At 41.7% G+C, this 18,453-nt stretch overlaps 1 protein-coding gene across 4 annotated transcripts in view; it reads right to left on the bottom strand.

Moving 5' to 3' along the window:
• Nucleotides 1–18,453, bottom strand: part of pus7l (pseudouridine synthase 7 like) — a 32,651-nt gene that overhangs the window by 1,114 nt on the left and 13,084 nt on the right. For 3 of the 4 annotated variants that reach the window (XM_020516445.2, XM_048607592.1, XM_048607593.1), the window contains exons 5-9: nt 16,850–16,948; nt 14,585–14,666; nt 13,455–13,735; nt 6,056–6,112; nt 3,231–5,332 (exon numbers count right to left, since the gene is read on the bottom strand). In XM_020516445.2, the coding sequence (XP_020372034.1) occupies nt 4,982–5,332; nt 6,056–6,112; nt 13,455–13,735; nt 14,585–14,666; nt 16,850–16,948 (870 nt within the window). In that variant the 3' untranslated portion in view covers nt 3,231–4,981. Of the gene's footprint in view, nt 1–3,230; nt 5,333–6,055; nt 6,113–13,454; nt 13,736–14,584; nt 14,667–16,849; nt 16,949–18,453 lie in introns of those variants that run through there. The other variant, XM_048607594.1, reaches the window with a different exon arrangement.

Genomic DNA, 18,453 nt, shown 5'->3' on the forward strand with positions numbered 1-18,453 from the left:
ATCTTGGAGCTTTGCCACAATTTTGAAATTCTTCTATATCATTACCTGTTAAAATGAAAACTTCATTTTCTAAAACCTTGAACTGTCCCTCCCAGTTCTCTCTGCTCTCCCTTCCCCTCCCCAAAAGTGACTCTCTCCATTCGAACTATCGCAGGGTCCCAGTTCTAGGAATGTGGTTTTACAGCTGGTACCTCTCTTCCCCATTTACATTTAAATCTAATTTTGGATTCCTGGCCTGTATCTGACTGAATCTGTAAGGTGGTCAAAACCTCTGTCAAATAATTCTAATATAATTCTAAATACTGCCAGCAGTGAGAGGACTGCATGTCTCAGTTGACTGCAGTGTTTAAATATATATGATCTTTCACTGTAGAATTCCATCATATTCATTTTTTTTTAAAAAGTATTTATAGAGCTTGAGTTCCTAAGTGTTACCAATATGTGTTGTCTATTATATTACACAGACATAATGTATTTCATTTAAAAGTCAATATTTGATAAATGATTGCACACTTGTAATTTCTAATACATTATCTTTTGTTTAAGACTGGAAGATCCTGCTCTTCAAACAGTAAGCTAAAAAGCCTAGTATATGGACACAGTATACTTCAGTATATGGAAAGATAAGGCTGAAGCATTCGCAGCAATCTTCAGCCAGAAGTGCCAAGTGGATGATTCATCTCTGCCTCCTTCAGTGGTCCCCAGCATTACAGATACCAGTCTTCAGCCAATTCGATTCACTCCACATGATATCAAGAAACGGTTGGAGACACTGGACACTGCAAAGGCTGTGGGCCATAACAACAATTTGCTGCTCCGCCAGTCAAGTTCTTCCAGTACAGTTACAACATTGGCATCTACCTGACAATATGGAAAATTGCCAAGGTATGTCCTGTACACAAAAAGCAGGACAAATCCAACCCGGCCAATTACCGCCCCATCAGCCTACTCTAAATTATCAGTGAAGTGATAGAAAGTGTCATCAACAGTGCTATCAAGCAGCACCTGCTCAGTGTTGCCCAGTTTGGGTTCTGCCAGGGCCACTCAGCTCCTGACCTCATTGCAGCCCTGGTTCAAACATGGACAAAAGAGCTAAATGTGTGACGGCCCTTGACATCAAGGTCACATTTAACTAAGTCTGGCACCAAGGAGCCCGATTATTCCAATTTTGCTAGGGTACCAGGGGTCAACTCTCCACTGGGTGGAGTCCTACATGGCACAGAGGAAAATGGTTGTGTCGGTTGGAGGTCACACATCTTAGCTCCAGGCATCTCTGCCGGAGTTCCTCAGGGTAGTGTCCTAGGCCCAACCATCTTCAGCTGCTTCATCAGTAACCTTCCCTTTATCACAAGGTCAGATAAGGTGAAGTTCACCAATGACTACACAATGTGTGCAGCACCATTCGTGGGTCCTCAGAAACTAAAGCAGTCCATGTTCAAATGCAACAAGCACGGCAGGCTAGTCATTGGACTCAAAATTAGCTCAATGGTAGGAAGCAGAAGGTGATGGTTGTAGGTTGTTTCTCGGACTAGAGACCTGTGACTAGTGGTGTACCAAAGGGGTCGGTGCTGGGACCTTAGTTATTTGTTATTTGTTATTTACATAAATGATCTGGATGTGAATGTACAAAGCATGATTAGTAAGTTTGCAGATGATAGAAAATTATGGGGTATCAATGATAAAGAGGAAGGTTATCAAAAATTACAGGGGGATCTTGATCAGATGGTGAAGTGGGCTGAGGATTGGCAAATGCAATTCAATACAGATAAATGTGAGGTGTTGTACTTTGGAAAGTCAAACCAAGGTAGGACTTATACAGTAAATGGTAAGGTCCTCAGGGAGTGTTGTGGAACAGAGGGACCTAGGAGTACAAGTACATAGTTCGTTGAAAGCAGCATCACAGGTGGACAGGGTGGGGAAGAAGGCATTTAGCATGCTGGCCTTCAACAGTCAAGGCATTGAGTTTAGGAGTTGGGACGTTACGTTACAGTTGTATAAGTTGTTGGTGAGGCCGCACTTAGAGTATTGTGTACAGTTTTGGTCACCCTGTTATAGGAAAGACATAGTTAAACTAGAAAGTGTGCAAAGAAGAGTTATAAAGGAGAGGTTGGCCAGGATAGGACTTTATTTCAAGGAACATAGGAGAATGAGGGGTGACCTTATTAAGGTGTATAAAAACATAAGGGGCATAGATAGAATGAATGCATATAGTCTTTTTCTATTGAAAACGCGAGGGCATAGGTTTAAGATGAGTAGGGAAAGATTTAAGGAGGACCTCAGGGGCAACTTCTTCACACAGAGTGGTGTGTTTACGGAATGGGCTGCCAGAGAAAGTGGTTGAGGCAGGTACAATAGCAACATTTAAAAAACATTTGGAGAGCTACATGGACGGGAAGGGTTGAGAGGGATATGGACCAAGTACGGGCTATTGGAACTAGCTGGGTGGGCACCGTAGTCAGCATGGACCGGGCTGGACCGAAGGGCCTGTTTGCATGCTGTATTACTCTATGACTGTAAAGATCTGGACAATATCCATGCTTGGGCTGACAAGTGGCAAGTAACATTCATGATATATAAAGCCAGGCAATACCTGTCTACCATCTACAAGGCAAAGATCAGGAGTGTGATGGAATTATCCCCATTTGGCTGGATGGGTGCAGCTCCAACAATACTCAAGAAGCTCGATACTATCCAGGCAAAGCAACCTGCTTGATTGGTAATACATTCACAAGCATCCACTCCCTCCATAATGCACGGCCAGTAGCAGCAGTGTGTACTATTCACAAGATGCACGGCAGAAAATTCACCAAAGATCCTCAGATGGCACCCTCCAACCCACGACCACTTTCATCTAGAAGGACAAGGGCAGCAGGTACATGGTAACATCACTACCTCAAAGTTCCCCTCCAAGCCAATCACCATCCTGACTTTGAAATATATCACTCTTCTTTCGCTGTCACTGGGTCAAAATCCTCTAATGGCAATTTGGGTCAACCTACAGCAGGTGGATTATATCGATTCAAGAAGGCAGCTCACCACCACCTTCTCAAGGGCAACTAGGGACGGGCAAGAAATACTGGCCACCCAGCAATGCCCAAATCCCACGAGTGAATTTAAAAAGTTGATTATTCTTCATTCAATCGCAGATAAACGGTGTTAATAAAGACAAACTATTGCAATTTTTTATCTACCACTCCCCTCTTGAACATTGGAACATGTAGTTACTTTGGAGGCTGGGTTTATAGATGTGTACAGACCAGACATTTTATCAAGGGAAGATCTTTTTATCTTAAAAAGAAGAAAAGGTAAGTAATTCAGTACACTGAGATAGATTTGCAAGCTACGTATGTGAACTCTGGAAACAATTTTTGATTCCAACTTACAACTTAAAAAGAACATTAAAAGTAGGCACCTGTTTTTTAAAACATCTCCTCCTCTATGTACATTCTGGTTTTACAGACTCACCGAAAGGATGTAATTATGGTTGTGCTCACACTAGCAAGTTTAAATTTCTGGTTGCGAAGAGCTGACCTGACTCTTAAGCATGAAGTGAATGGTTAGATTATGGAATGCATGGCCTGGCAGCATGGTGAAGTCAGATACAATCGGGCTTTTGTTTAAAAAAAGATATTGAATAAACACCCAAAGAAAGAATTATGCAGGAGAAAGGGTGAGGGAATGCAACTTGCTGAACTTCTCGGTCAGAGAGCTCAGACATGAGGAGCCATGTGACCTTCTGTTGTGCTGTACCTGTTTTAATGATTCTGAGTAAAACACAGTCTCAATCCAGGTAACAAGGTGTAGCGCTGGATGAACATCCTGACTTTGGGTTCAGGTTGCATGTACACTACTGCTACTGAAAACAAACAGTTTCCATCGATGCTGTATTGGCAGCATACATGCACATCTTGTTGCTATGCTCTCCACAATGTTAAGTGGTTGTTTGTCTTCATTAACTTTGTATATTATGAAACGGTGCTTGGATGACAGACACCGGATTATCTTTCAGTCCTCCAGTGGAAAAACTAGTTCTTAAAAAAAAAAATGTTCAGAGATAATGGGAACTGCCGATGCTGGAGAGTCTGAGATAACAAGGTGTAGAGCTGGATGAACACAGGCGGCCAAGCAACAGAGGAGCAGGAAAGCTGACGTTTCTGAAGAAGTGTCCAGACCCAAAACCTCAGCTTTCCTGCTCCTCTGATGCTGCTTGGCCTGCTGTGTTCATCCAGTTCTACACCTTGTTATCTTAAAAAAATACGTACACGTTTTATGTCTGCTAATTCTAAATATTAGGAATACAGAGCAGGAGGACACCTTAAATTTCAGGAGCAGGTAACACAGGCCACTCCTAGTTTATGCTGTGAAAATCTGTCAGTATTCAAGATAACTTTGCTCTATCTAAACCAACTGTTCGATTGGTCAAGGCCTGTAACAATCTCTGGGGTGACACTTGACAAGTGTACACTATGAACAGCCAAAGGACAAAGGTTCCATGCCTGAAGTGTATATTTAGTCAGGTCCCTCGACTTGGCTTGTCTCACCTGCAACTGGAGTCTTTGCCTACAGCTTTCTCCTTCTATTTTTCTTGCTATCTGTCTTCCTTTAGTTTTGCGCCATTTCTAGGTGAGAGGGTGGAACCTTTTCAGACCTTGCGCAAATGTTGGATGGGCAGCAGACAGAGCATTCTTCTTATGATTGGCCCCATGTTTCTGGAAGAAAGTTTCCATCCCCCCTCATGCCTTCTCAACATCTGGGGCTGTCTTTCAGCATGATTCCTCTGACCACTGCCACTCTCCCACTTTGATGAACCAAATAAATTCGTAACAGCTTCAACTGTGTGAACAGTGGTACATAGAAGTACATCACTTGTTCTTGAGTGGCTTTCACAGAAACAAATATCCAAAACGCATTCTAACCTTCTGTAACAATATGGAAGATTGGCAGACTGTGGCTAAAGTTAATAACAATAAATTGAAAAGAATTACACGTTGCATTTCATGATTTCTCTCAAACAGACTGTCGCATAGCATGACGAATTCAGGCTGAAGGACACAGAAAGAGAGTCTCTCACTTCGTGAGGCTGTTTGGAGTCATCAGTTACAAGTTCACAGCCTTCTTTTGTAAAAGGAACTTCCTTGTCCTCTAACCACCGAAACAGCAGTTGCTGAGGTTGTGCTAGGAGGCGCCGGTAGCATCCAGGAATGTTCAGTTGCAATGCAGGGATTCTAAACTTACATTCCTTCAGTCCATCCTGAGCCAAAGTTTCCTGATACCACAATGCCAGCTTGTTGCATGGATACTGGACACTGTTACCAGGCATTGGAAGAACGACCTTTAATTAAAAAGAAGCCATTATCACAGTACAATTTAACCAACTATCATTAAAGAACTCATGCTTACTGAAAGTAGCAGAGGCAGAAATCAGGTTAGTAACTGTTTAAAAAATAATTTTAAAAGAAAGCATTGAAAGTTAGTATTTGAATTTGTATCTTTAATTTGTACGAGTACAGGAGTACAATAAAAGGTCCCCACAAACAGCACTGAGGTTAAACAGCCAGTTAATCAGTTTTACTGGTGCTGTTTGAGGGGTTACCATTAACCAGGATGTCGGGAAAACTCCCCCTCACGTCTCTGAATAAAGCTGGGTCCTTTTAGGATGACCCGAGAGGATGGGTGTGATTTGAATCTCAAAATGGGTAAGCGTAGATAAATATTTTTAAGTCTTGAAATGTGATTTAAAACTCAACCTTCAGACGCGAGAGAGAGAGAGAGAGAGAGAGGAAGTATCATCTCTGGGATTTGGTTCATGCCAAAATTGTTTTTTCTAAAATAAATCAAGGAAGTAAGCTAAAGGGCAGTCTAGATGAAATGTTACATTTTTGCAAATCCTAAATAGGTGTTTTTCATATAATTTTCTAGTATCCAATCAACAACACCTTCAATAATGAGCAAAGTTGCATCTTGTGTATAAAACACCTTCAAACTCACTCCTGCAAACTGTTCAAGAAAATAATGGGATGAGTTAATGAAGACTGAATAAGGGAATTGGCCTTACTTGGTTAATGGAGTAAATGTTTGACTTCAGATCTTCAGTTGTCACAATGTGCACCTGCTGAGTGGAAATAATGAAAGTGCGGCACATTTTAATACACAAATCTCCAGGAAAATTAAACAGAAAAATACTGCCTTGTTTTTCTAAACAATGTGACAGTTTGCTACAGCAGATACTGAATGACTGAATGGTATTCGCAAACAGTTTTCAGAGAAAAAATATACAGAATTAAACCAATACATGATAAATCCAAAGCCAATCCCATCGTAGACTGCAGTATTAACTTAATTCACAGTGATGTGCGTAATTTGCTTGCAATGAGTTCTGCAACTTGTGGACCTGGACTCAAAAACTAAGTGCACACTCCACCAAAAAATGATTTGTGATCCTGCAAAGTTAACATGAATATTTTCCAAAATATAAATTCATCCTGCAGTTTGATTGTCACTCAAGAGATCTTAAGGGCTATTTATAGGTGTTGTATAATGGAAAACTGCACAGATATTTAGCTGATACATTTGCTGCAACAGGGTCAATGCTCTCTTCAGTCACAAGTGTCACAATAACTCTTCACTACAAATCAAATCCTAAAAATATATCATAAGTAGATTCCAATAAATGCAAAAAATACGTCAAATCCCATAAACATATGAGCAGTATGCTTTTCATCTTCCAAAACAAGTGTGCAGATAAAATCATGAAATCATGTCACAAGGGTTAATTTAAGTTGCATCTATAAAATGCTTTTCACAAGCACACACATGCCAAAGCCTTTCACAGACAATTTATAAAGGTGTCTGCAATGTTGCAGTATAGGAAATGAAGTGGCTAATTTGTGGACAGCAGGAATATAAGAAACAAAAGCAAGGGTAGTTCCCTTGAGCTAGCTCTGCCATGTAATATAAACATGGAACATTTTCTACAGCAATTCCACGATGCTGAACAACCCCATATCCCTTAATTCACTTGGTATCCAAGATGCCAGTTCTGGTTGCCCGGTTATAGGCAGTATATTATTAAGAGGAGGATCCAGAAGAGATTTACCAGGATGTTACCAGGACTGGAGAGTTTGAGTTACAAGGAGAGACTGGATAGACTGGGACTTTTATCACTGGAGTGTTGACAGGTGACCTTATAGAGGTTTATAAAACCATGAGGGGTATGGGTAAGTTGTATGGCAGGTGTCTTTTCCCAAGGATGGGGGATTTAAAGACCGGGGGCATATTTTCAAGTTGAGAGAAGAAAGACTTAAAAAATACAAGAGAGGCTTTTCATTTTTACACAGAGTGGTACACATGTGGAACGAACTTCCAGAGGCAGTGGTGGATGTAGGTAGAATTACAACACTTAAACATTTGGATGAGTACAAGAATAGGAAAGGTTTGGAGGGATATGAGCTCAGTGCAGGTTGGTGGGGCTAGTTTAGTTTGGGATTACGATCGGCATGGACTGATTGGACCGAAGGGTTTCCATGCTGTATGACTCTGACTCTATGCCACAAATTGATGAATCAATAATTAATAATATGATTACAATGTTGAAGGATTGTTACTGGCTGGAATTTAAGGAGAAATCTCCTCGTCATCTTTGGACGGTGCCACAGAATCATTTGCATTGATCTGGTCCCATCAAAAATGACACAGGAAGGTGACAATTGTCAATGCTATGACTGGTAGCATTTGATTTACAAACGAAACTTGATGAATTCTGAATTCTTCGATTGCAGTCTAGTGTCAGTCAACATTTGTCACTTGCAGTATTTTACTGCAAGAGCTGAAAGAAGCAGTGGGACCGCTGTCGAATAATTTAGACAAGGCTCTCAGTGTATGTGCTATTAATGCATGCTTGCATCATTCTCCTATTACTGTTCCAGAGCAAAGAAATACCAAGGCAGACTTCCTGCTTAGACATGGCAGCAGACATTGAGTGTATGTTTTGGGAAATCTCACAGTTACAGTCAACGATTCCTTTGTCCCTTAAAAATTTAAGCTGGATGTGAGTAATTATTTGCATTGCTTGTAAGTACTGGCAGCACCCATGCAGAAACTCTCTCACGCAGGGCAACGGGTTAGTGAAATTGTAGTACAGAGTTTAGAAGACATTTCCAACAGAACCACCTGAACTAATCCAACAATTTAATCCTCAGCTGATTCAATAACAACTTGCATTTACATAATGCCTGGAAATTAATTAAATGCTCTGAGGTGCTTCACAGGAGGATAGCAAGATTTGAATTAAAAACTGGCTCTGAGCAAAGGGAGATGGATATTAGGATGATTCTGCCCACTGGCTGGATTTGCAGCTACTTGCAATCTGGATTTCTGTTCTTTAATTTGAAAGATGGACCGCAGCGGTTCAAGAATTTCAAGGGGAGGCCGTAGCCTAGTGGTGTTATCACTAGATTATTAATCCAGAGACTCAGGTAATGTTCTGGGGACATAGGTTTGAATCCTGCCATGGTTTATCTCTAATGGTGGCCGAGAAACGATTATCAGGAAAAACCCATCTAGTTCATTAATGGCCTTTAGGGGAGGAAACAGCCATTCTTACCTGGTCTTGCCCGGACTCAGACACGGACCAATGTGGATGACTCTTAATCAAGCAGAGGCAATGAATGCTGACCCAGTGACACCCACAACCCACGAATTAATTAAAAAAAAGGCAGTTCACCAACACCATCTCAAGGGCAATGAGGGCAGGCAGTAAATGGTGGCCAGCTGGCGATGCCCACGTCCTAGGAGTGAATTTTAAAAAAAGGATATATGACAAAAAGCTTGGCTTAAGAAGGAAGGTTCCACAAGGTCTTGAGGGAGGCAACAGAGAGCTGAGGTAGAGAGATTTAGAAAGGGCAGTTAGTATGGATGGCTGAGGTTAGTGTCATCAATGGCTGATGGAAATAGAGATACAGGAAAAAGGCCAGAATTCAAGGGACACAGAGTTCCTTGATGTCCGTAAAGCTGAAGAAAGATAGAAAGAGTCGTGAAGCGGATTAAACATGAGAAGAATTATAAGATGAGCCCTACTAGCTAATGGGAGCAGAGGAACTATGGGTGAGCAAGGCATGACGTGGGTTAAAATACAAGCAAAATTGAGGGCGAGCTCAAGTTCACAGAAGGTAGAAAGCCGGCCAGAGAAGCATTTGCAGTTAGGAATCATCAAAGGCAGCCAATAAGCTGAAGCAAGCAGTGGAGACGGGTGATGTTTTTCTTCATTTGTTCACTTGATGTGGGCGTTGCTGGCTAGGCTAGCATTTATTGGCAGTCTGTAAGTGCCCAGAGAGCAGGCAGAATCATAGAATTACACAGTACGGAACAGGCCCTTCAGCCCATCGAGTGTGTACTACCAAAAATATATTACTACCAACCCTCATCCTACTTTCTCACATTAGGCCCATAGCCTTGAATGTTATGACACTTCAAATGCTCATCCAAGTACTTTTTAAAAGAATCCAGAAAGTTTCCCTCCTCAACTACCTTTCCAGGCAGTATATTGCAGACTCTCACCACCCTCTAGGTGGAAAAAAAAACTTTCCTCAAATCCCCTCTAAACCTTATTTCACTTGAAATATATGCTCCCTTCCTACTGACCTTTTGATAAAGGGGAACAGCTGCTTTCCATCCACCCTGTCCATGCCCCTCAATCCTACACACCTCTATCAGGTCCCCCTTCCACCTGCTCTGCTCTAAAGAAAGCAACCCGAGCTGATCCAGCCTCTCCCCATCACCGAGATGCCCTATCCCAGTCAACATCCCGATGAATCTCCTCTGCACTCCCTCCAGCACAATCACATCCTTCCTACAGTGCGGTGACCGGAGCTGCACAAAGTACTCCAGCTGTGGCCTAACCAAAGTTCTGTACAGTTCCAACATTAACTCCCTACACTTATAACCTACACCATGACTGATAAAAGCACATGTCCCATATGCTGCCTTAACTGCCCAATTAACCCTGTCCTGCTGCCTTCAGGAATCAGTGGACAAGCACCACAAGATCCCTCTGTTCCTCAACTTCCTTGGTGTCCTGCCACTCATTGAGTACTCCATTGTCTTGTTACTTCTAAAGTGTATCACCTCTCACTTTTCAAGATTAAGTTCCATCTGCCACTGATCTGCCCATCTGACCAGTCCGTTTATATCCTCCTGCAACCTAGCACCTTCCTGTAAACCATCTGGCCAATCTTTGTATCATCGCAAATTTACTTATCATCCCTTCCCCACATTCTCACCAACATTGTTGATGAATATCATAAACAACATTGGACCCAGCACCGCACACAGGCCTCCAGTCACATGAACAGCCTTCTACCACCACCCTCCATCTCTTGCCTACTAAGCCAATTTTGGTTCCAACTTGCCGAGTTACCCAGATCCCATGAACTTTTATCTTCTTTATCCATCTCCCATGTGGGACCTTGTTAAAGGTCCTGCTGAAATCCGTATAAATTACATCAACTGCCTTACCCAAACACTTGGTCACCTTCTTGAAAAATTCCACTAGATCTGTTTGGCATGATCTCCTTCTGATGAAGCCACACCACATATCCTTGATCAAACCTTGCCTGTCCAAGTGGAGATTCTCTCCTTCAGAACTTTCTCCAATAGTTTCCCTACCATGGATGTTAGACTCACTGGAACCATATTAACTGTCCTCCAGTCCTCTGACACCTCACCTCCTCTTGTGGCCAGAGACATTTAAAAAAAATTTGGGTTAGGGTTCCTATAAATTTATCCCTCATCTTCCACAGCAATCTGGGATACACCTCATCTGAACTTGGGGATCTGTGCACTTTTAAATCTGCCAAAAGTTCCAAAACCACCTCACTTCTTGTATCAATCTGCTTAAGAACAGCAAAAGTCTATCTTCTCGAATTCAGTATTTGCACCTTCCTTTTCCCAAGTAAAGACAAATGTGAAGTTTTCATTTAACACTCTACCAACGTCCTCTGGCTTCACGCACAGATTGCCCCCTTGGTCCCCAATTGGCCTTATTCTTCCCCTGGTTATTTTCTTCCTCTTGACATACTTGTAAAAAATATTGTGATTCTACCTGATCTTGCCCACTAGGAATTTCTCATGGCTCCTCTCTGCTCTCCTAATTGCTTTCTTGAATTCCCCTCTGCACTCCCTATACTCCTCCAGGGTCCCTGTGTTTTGCTTCCTTCATATCTGTTAAGCACCCCTCTTTTCTTCTTGATCCAGTCACCAACATACCTACACATCCAGGGTTCTGCTACATTTCACCTTAAAAGGGAACATGTTGGGCCTGTACTCCTCCAGAACCTTTTTAAACAGCTCCCGGTGTTCTGCTGTAAAGTCACCAAGTAGCTGTTCCCAGTCTACTTTGGCCAGATCCTGCCTTATTTTAATAAATTCTCCCTTACTCCAATCCAAAACCCTTTTCTGAGACCTTCTTTCTCCTTTTCCACACCAAACTTAAAACATACGGTGTTGTGGTCACTATCTCTAAAGTGCTCCCCACTGACACCTCAAACACCTGTCTGGATTCATTCTCCAGAATTAGGTCCAGCACTGCACCATCGCTTGTAGGACTATCTACAATGTTGACACAAATAGCTCTCCTGTATAGATTTCAGAAAAACTGTCCCTTCTAAACTCTTTATACTACAATTATTCCCAATTAATATTGGGGTAGTTTAAATTTCCCTAATATAATTGACCTATTATTATTTTTGCATCATTTACATTACAGTTGTGACTGTATTTGGGGCCTATAATACACTCCGAACAGTGTCACCACCCCTTATTTCTTCCTAAGTTCTACCCCCAAAGCCTCATCTGACCACTTTGCAAGAAAACACCCCTCCTTACTGCAGAAACTGCACACCTAACTAATAATGCAACACCATCTCCACTTTTGCACACCGTCCCCCCAACACGCCCATCATTCCTAAAGAGCCTTTTCCCCCAGAATGTTAAATTGCCAGTCTCGTCCCCCCCGCAACCACATGAAGAGTCTGGAGTCACATGGCCAGGCGAGGCAAGCACAGCAGTTTCCTTTGTGAAAGGTCATTAATGAATCAGATGGGTTTTTCCGACAATCAACAATGGTTTCATGGTTAGTTTCAGACTGTTAATTCCAGACATTTATTGAATTCAAATTCCACTATCTGCAGTGGCAGGATACGAACCTGGGTCCCCAGAACATTTCCTGGATCTCTGGATTAATAGATGGTGATATTACCCCTTGAGGTTGACTATAGTTATTACTTGATAACTATATCAAGTAATAGTTATCCTTCATCAGTGGGGCATGGCAACAATAGAAAATCTAACATTAGATATATGAGGAGGAAGCACAGCCAAATTTAGTTCCATAGGAAACGTTGCTTGTATTAGGAATGATTGATAATCCCCCATCTCCTCAGGAAATATCAGTGGCAGCTGTGAGTCAGTGTGCAGTTTCTTGATGTGCTTGTTGAAGTGGATGCAATCATCTTGATCTGAATACACTGGCTTTGGTCATGATGGGTTCAAAAACAGAAGTGGAAATAACTTAAACACAAAGGCTCATTGTAACCGTGCAAAGTCCTAACTCCTCTCCTCATGGACCACTAGAATCCAGTGTCATGGCTGAGCTAAAAACTGAAAAAACTGTGGATGCTGTAGGTCAGGAACAAAAACAGAAATTGCAGGAAGTTCAGCAGAAGTCTGGCAGCACCTGTTAAGGAAAAAACAGAGTTAACGCTTCGGATCCGGTGAGGAAGGGTCACTGGACCCAAAATGTTAACTGGGAGTTTTTAATGACAGATGCTGAGCTTCCAGCAACTTCTGTCTTTGGTCATGGCTGACCCTTTTCTGTTGTTAGGAGACATTGCGGATGAATATCGATCAGAAACCCCAACATCAGCAACCACCCTGCATTCTATTCCAGTTCATCTACATATATCTAGACACAGACCTTAGGATAATCAGACTGTTGTAGTAAGAGGCAACCTGCATACATATCACATTTAGTTCACATCACCACATCCAATCCAGCTCAGTACACTACAGTAATGCAGGATAGGTCAGATTCGAACACTTTTGTTTTCTGGCTTGTCTAAAGTGCCAAAGAAATTTGAAAAGGCAAATTGATTTGTTTTGCAATGTGTTTGTTTTCACTGCTAGGGAGGGAATCCGCCACTTCTCACAATGAAGATTAGAATATTTTCTGAATTGGCACATGGAAATAAATGCAGTGCAGATAATGGGGAAAGGCTGACAGTGATGCTCACTGGAAATCATTTTTATATAACACAGAAAGGGAAAATTAGATTAACGTGGTGGGTGTTTCCTTCAATATCTCCTGCAATGTAACGGTGCTAAAGTGCAGCAAACGACAGGAAATTATTGAAATAAAAGTACTGCACTAATTTGAAAACAGAATCCATTTTAAAACTTACAGAATTATCCTGATTCGATGGATCCCACTCGAGATTATCACAGGCAACCAAGTCTCCCTCTACAACTTTCAGGTCGTAAGTTTTCAAGCGAAAAGATGCAGCTTTATTCCAGACCTTACTGCAATACGAGTGGATGTAAAGTACACGCATGGAGTGTGGCAAACTAAGCCAAGCCCGGGCACAACCCTCCCGATTGTTGCCATAGCGGTTTAATGCACGCAACATCATTCGCTCTCTCGTTTTGTACTCTGGCATCAAAGCAAGTGTCCCTTTGGCATCCCCTGAAGAAGAGAAAACAGTATTGATATGACGTCGAAGATCTTAGTGGTACAGTGACAGTGCACAGTCCAGTGGTGTTTAAACCTTTGCATGAGAAAACCCTCGAAACATTGGCATACCCCTCGGGAACCCCTGTGCTAACTTCCAAGACAGTGTCAGCTGACTGAAGGTAAACAGGAAGCCAAGACTGTTTTGGAATTAAAAAGTCTGAGCCTTTGTTTTGCATTTTGCAAGCACAAGCTATGGACAGCCATAATTGCAAAAAGTAATCCATTGAATGCTTTGACTCTGCAGATTTGATGCTAATTCAATCCAACTTTTTACTCAGAAATAACAATCTATCATGTTTGGATCCATAACCAGAGGACATTAAATGTAACTGACACAAAGAACCAATAGTTCTGAAGGTTTTGTTAAATGCAGTGAGATGATGATCCGGACTGCATTGCTGAAAAAGGAAGTGACAGCAGATTCAATGATAACCTTAAAAATTTTATTAAAAATATGTTTGAAAGTGAAGTATTTGCAGGAATATGGAAAAATAGAGAATAGGTCTAAATGGATGTTCTTACTAAGGGCTAAGACAAGCATAGTGGGCTGAATGGCCTCTACTATTCTGCAAGGTTCCATACAAAATATATTCAATATCAACGATAGCAAGAATTGCCAATGCTGGAGTCCGAGATAACAGTGTGGAGCTAGAGGAACACCGCACACCACGCAGCATCTGATGCTGCCTGGCCTGCTGTGTTCCTCCAGCTCCACACTGTTATATTTAATATCCAACTGTTTGTTAATGAGAGCAGGTTACAAATAAAAAAAGAATTCTGATCGTGGAAACTGAACCTTACCAGTCTGAATAAAATGTCTCTTGGCCTGATTGACAGGGTCATCTCCTTCTTCAGGTGTAAAGACTAAATGCACAGCCTCCACCTAAATAGATTACATATGCAAAAGATCTGTCAGGAATTTTATAATTCACCACTCTTGCACCAATAGCATTAGCATTTACATTCACACTGCTAACATAAAAAACATCACATGGTGTTACTCAGGACTATAAGACGACGTGAGCTAAACAAGGTATTAGGGCAGATAGTCAAACACTTGAACAAAGAGTTTAAAGGAACATTTGAATAAAGACAGGGAGGTAGAGGTGACAAGGTATATTGAAAGTTTCAGAGCTTGGTGCTTGGGCAGCTGAAGGTACAGTAGAGAAATGAAAGTCGCAGATGTGCAAGAGGGGAGTTGCAGGAGCACAGACCGTACAACGTCCAAGGGCTCAAGGCAACTGTAGAGGCCGGAGAGGGATTTTGAAACAAAACTGGGAAATTTAAAATTGAATTGTTGCTACACCGAGAGCCAATGTAGGTCCTGCAGCATAGGCGTGATGGGTGAAGAGAACCTGGTACAAGTTTTGCTATGGGCAGAGTCAGGCAAATAATCATTTGACTTTAGGTGTTCAGGTTTCATAAAGGACAAATTACCCCAAAGGCACAACTAGCCCTTAACATGCCCAAAGCAGTATCCAGGTAATGTTTAACAGAGTCTTGGCAATCACCACTAATATTAGGTGACTTTAAACTAACCCAATTATGAGCAGCCTTGTCCTAAATTGATTTTATGACCACCTAATTGACAACACATACACAAACACGTTGCAGTTAAGAATGCAGTGGGCTACCTTGTCATTTTCTCAAGTTCCATACTGAACCACAAGAGGTCACTGAAAGGAAAGACTGAAACTGCACCTTGCACATTAAACTGATGTAAGGCGTCACACATGGGAACACGTAGGCCAATCAGCCCACTGAGTCTGCTGTACCATAGAGGGGACAGGAAAATCACAGACCATTTCTTCTTTTCAAAAGAAAAGCCACAGGAAAGAAGAAAATTTTGCAGTAAGAGTGAATTATCTGCATTGTAGATATTAAAGAGAAACTTTATCTGCCCTCTCAAATTGATATAGAAGGTCCCACAGCACAACTCTAAAAACAGCAAGGGAGTTTTTCCCAGAATCTAACTGAAAGTTTGTACCTCAAACATCATCACTAAAACAAAATGATTTTTTAATATCTCATTCCCAACAGAACCTTCTGTTCCAACTAGCTGCTGTGTTTGCCTACATTGGCACAGTGACTGCAGTACTTCCTGGTTTGTGAAGCTCTGTGGGGTGTCCTTGGCTCACAAAAGCCAAGTATAATTAACCTTTCCTTCAGATTCATGCCAACCAATAGCTTCTCAATCCAACAGTCAGTGTGCGATAAGGAAAGTGCATCATTTCCCACTGTCACAGGAGGTCTGTCAACATTAACCAAACATTAGCTCCACTGAAGTGGTATTCATTCCCAAATAACAAAAGGAAAATAATGTAGGCACTGGAAATCTAAAAGAAATCATCAGGTATCAGAACTGAAGAAATTTAGAAACCTATTACATTTCTAACTTTGATATAACAAGGTGTAGAGCTGGATGAACACAGCAGGCCAAGCAGCATCAGAGGAGCAGGAAAGCTGATGTTTCGGGCCTAGACCCTTCTTCAGAAAATCAGAAGATTGCGTCTGAAGTTCAAATATATTTGCAGCAGATACTGTCCATGCAGAAAATGCATTGATTTTTTTTAAGGCAGCATTTCCAGCACAGAAGTGTGCCATTTATTCCACAGTTGTATACTTGTGGCTGCACATCACATGAGTGCCCATCCAATCCTATCTGCATAACCCTCCTTTGCCTTGTCCTGCATGTGTTCATCCACCTTTCCCTTAAATGCATCATTTTAATTGCATTTTTAACCTTACAAACTTTTGGCAATAAACCAATGACGTCGTGAATATTCCATTCTTGATTCTGCATAGTCACTGATAAAATTTCGCCTGATCCCATGATGCCATTCACCATTCACAAGTTAACTTCAGTTCTAGACTAGCTGCACACCTATGGTGACACAACAAGGAGTTGTTAAAGCATAAAATCTCAAGCTGAGAGGCCTTGTGAGAACCACAATCTGCATAGCAGGTGCAAAGTCTGACATTTGCAAGAACGCACTCAGCAATATTCGCTCCTGACCTACATACACATACAAACGATTAAACATTTAACATGGAAAGGGGTCTTACCAATTTTCCCTCGAGAAGAGCCAAACCAACTTGATCTGCCTGAACATTCTGTCCTAGGCCGAATCGCTGAGGTCCATAGTAGTTCACAAATCCTTTCTCCTGTGCTCAAAAGAACCAAAATGTACGTTTTTGACCAGAAAAGCAGTGCAGACTTTAAAAAAAAATGATGCTGTAGGCACTAATACAACACCAATAGTACAAAGGCAAAAATTTTACATTTAATAACCTGCCATATAATTGAAGAATAAATGGACACTGTTGAGTGTCTCTGCCAAGAAATTTAAGTTAGCCAGGTATAAAGATCTAGTATCCTCAACTTAATCTGAAGATAATAGGGCAATGGGTGTTTATTTCCCTGTAATTTATGTTCCAGCAGATGCTAATAGGCATTGCACTACCTAATTGAAGTGTGATTATGTCTATCTCAGAGAAGCACAGACTGCAGTAATAATCACCTCTAGTTTATAATGTCACAACCACAACTGATCCCTGGGAAACTGCACACTCAAAAACAGATACTGTTGTTTATTCAGAGTTAATAGCTGATTAGGGAGAACAGTACCACTGCTATATTATTTATAACTGGAGGATGCACCAAGGACAGTATAAGTGGCTCAGTGGTTAGTACTGCTGCCTCAGTGCCAGGGACCCAGGTTCGATTCCACCCTCGGGTGACTGTCTGTGTGGAGTTTGCACATTCTCCCCATGTCTGCGTGGGTTTCCTCTGGGTGCTCTGGTTTCCTCCCACAGTCCAGCAGGTTAGGTGGATTGGCCATTCTAAATTGCCCATTGTGTCAATGGAAGTGCAGACTAGGTGCATTAGCCATGGGAACCACAGGGTTACAGGGATAGGTAGGAGTATGGATCTGGGTGGGATGCTTTTCAGAGGGTCGGTGTGGACTTGATGGGCTGAATAGCCTGCTTCCATGCTGTAGGGATTCTATGATTCTATCTATGATAAATGATTGCTTGGCAGTAGAGAACTTAAAATGTTGTTAAAAGGTGAGACAAAGTTAATGCTTTTGTTTTGCATTCATCAGGACTTGGAAGCCAGAAAATTAACTTGGGAAAGAGACACCAACTTATCCAGCATGAGAAATGGGTGCTAAATGGTTGAGCATGGAGATGCAGCAGGAACAGTTAACTGTTAATCTTAGCTCCCAGATCAGACACGTTGACTCTGATTTGTCAAAGTGTTGTCATGGAAATGCAACAGAGATTGAGAGTCTCCCTGATCCCATGTAATGCAACAAAAACGGGCAGTGCTGGCGAAACTGAGCAGAACTGATGAGGAGTCACTGAACTCAAAACGTTAATTGTGCTTTCTTCCCTGCTGAGTTTCTCCAGCAATTTCAGTTTTATTTTCAGATCGCCAGCATCTACAATTGTTTGTTCTTTTTTACCAATGTGATGCAACAGTGCGTACTAGCAACTACATATAATAATACTGAGCACCTCTTATGGGGACAAATAAAATTCATATATACACTACACATTTTTCAAAGTAAATCAAAATGGGCCCCAAAGTCTACCGTTTACTGTTGTATTTCCAGGACCGTTTACTGTTGTATTTCCAGGACCGTTTACTGTTGTATTTCCAGGAC

This window comes from Rhincodon typus, chromosome 18 (genome assembly GCF_021869965.1).
Source record: "Rhincodon typus isolate 14 chromosome 18, sRhiTyp1.1, whole genome shotgun sequence".
Classification (NCBI taxonomy): domain Eukaryota; kingdom Metazoa; phylum Chordata; class Chondrichthyes; order Orectolobiformes; family Rhincodontidae; genus Rhincodon; species Rhincodon typus.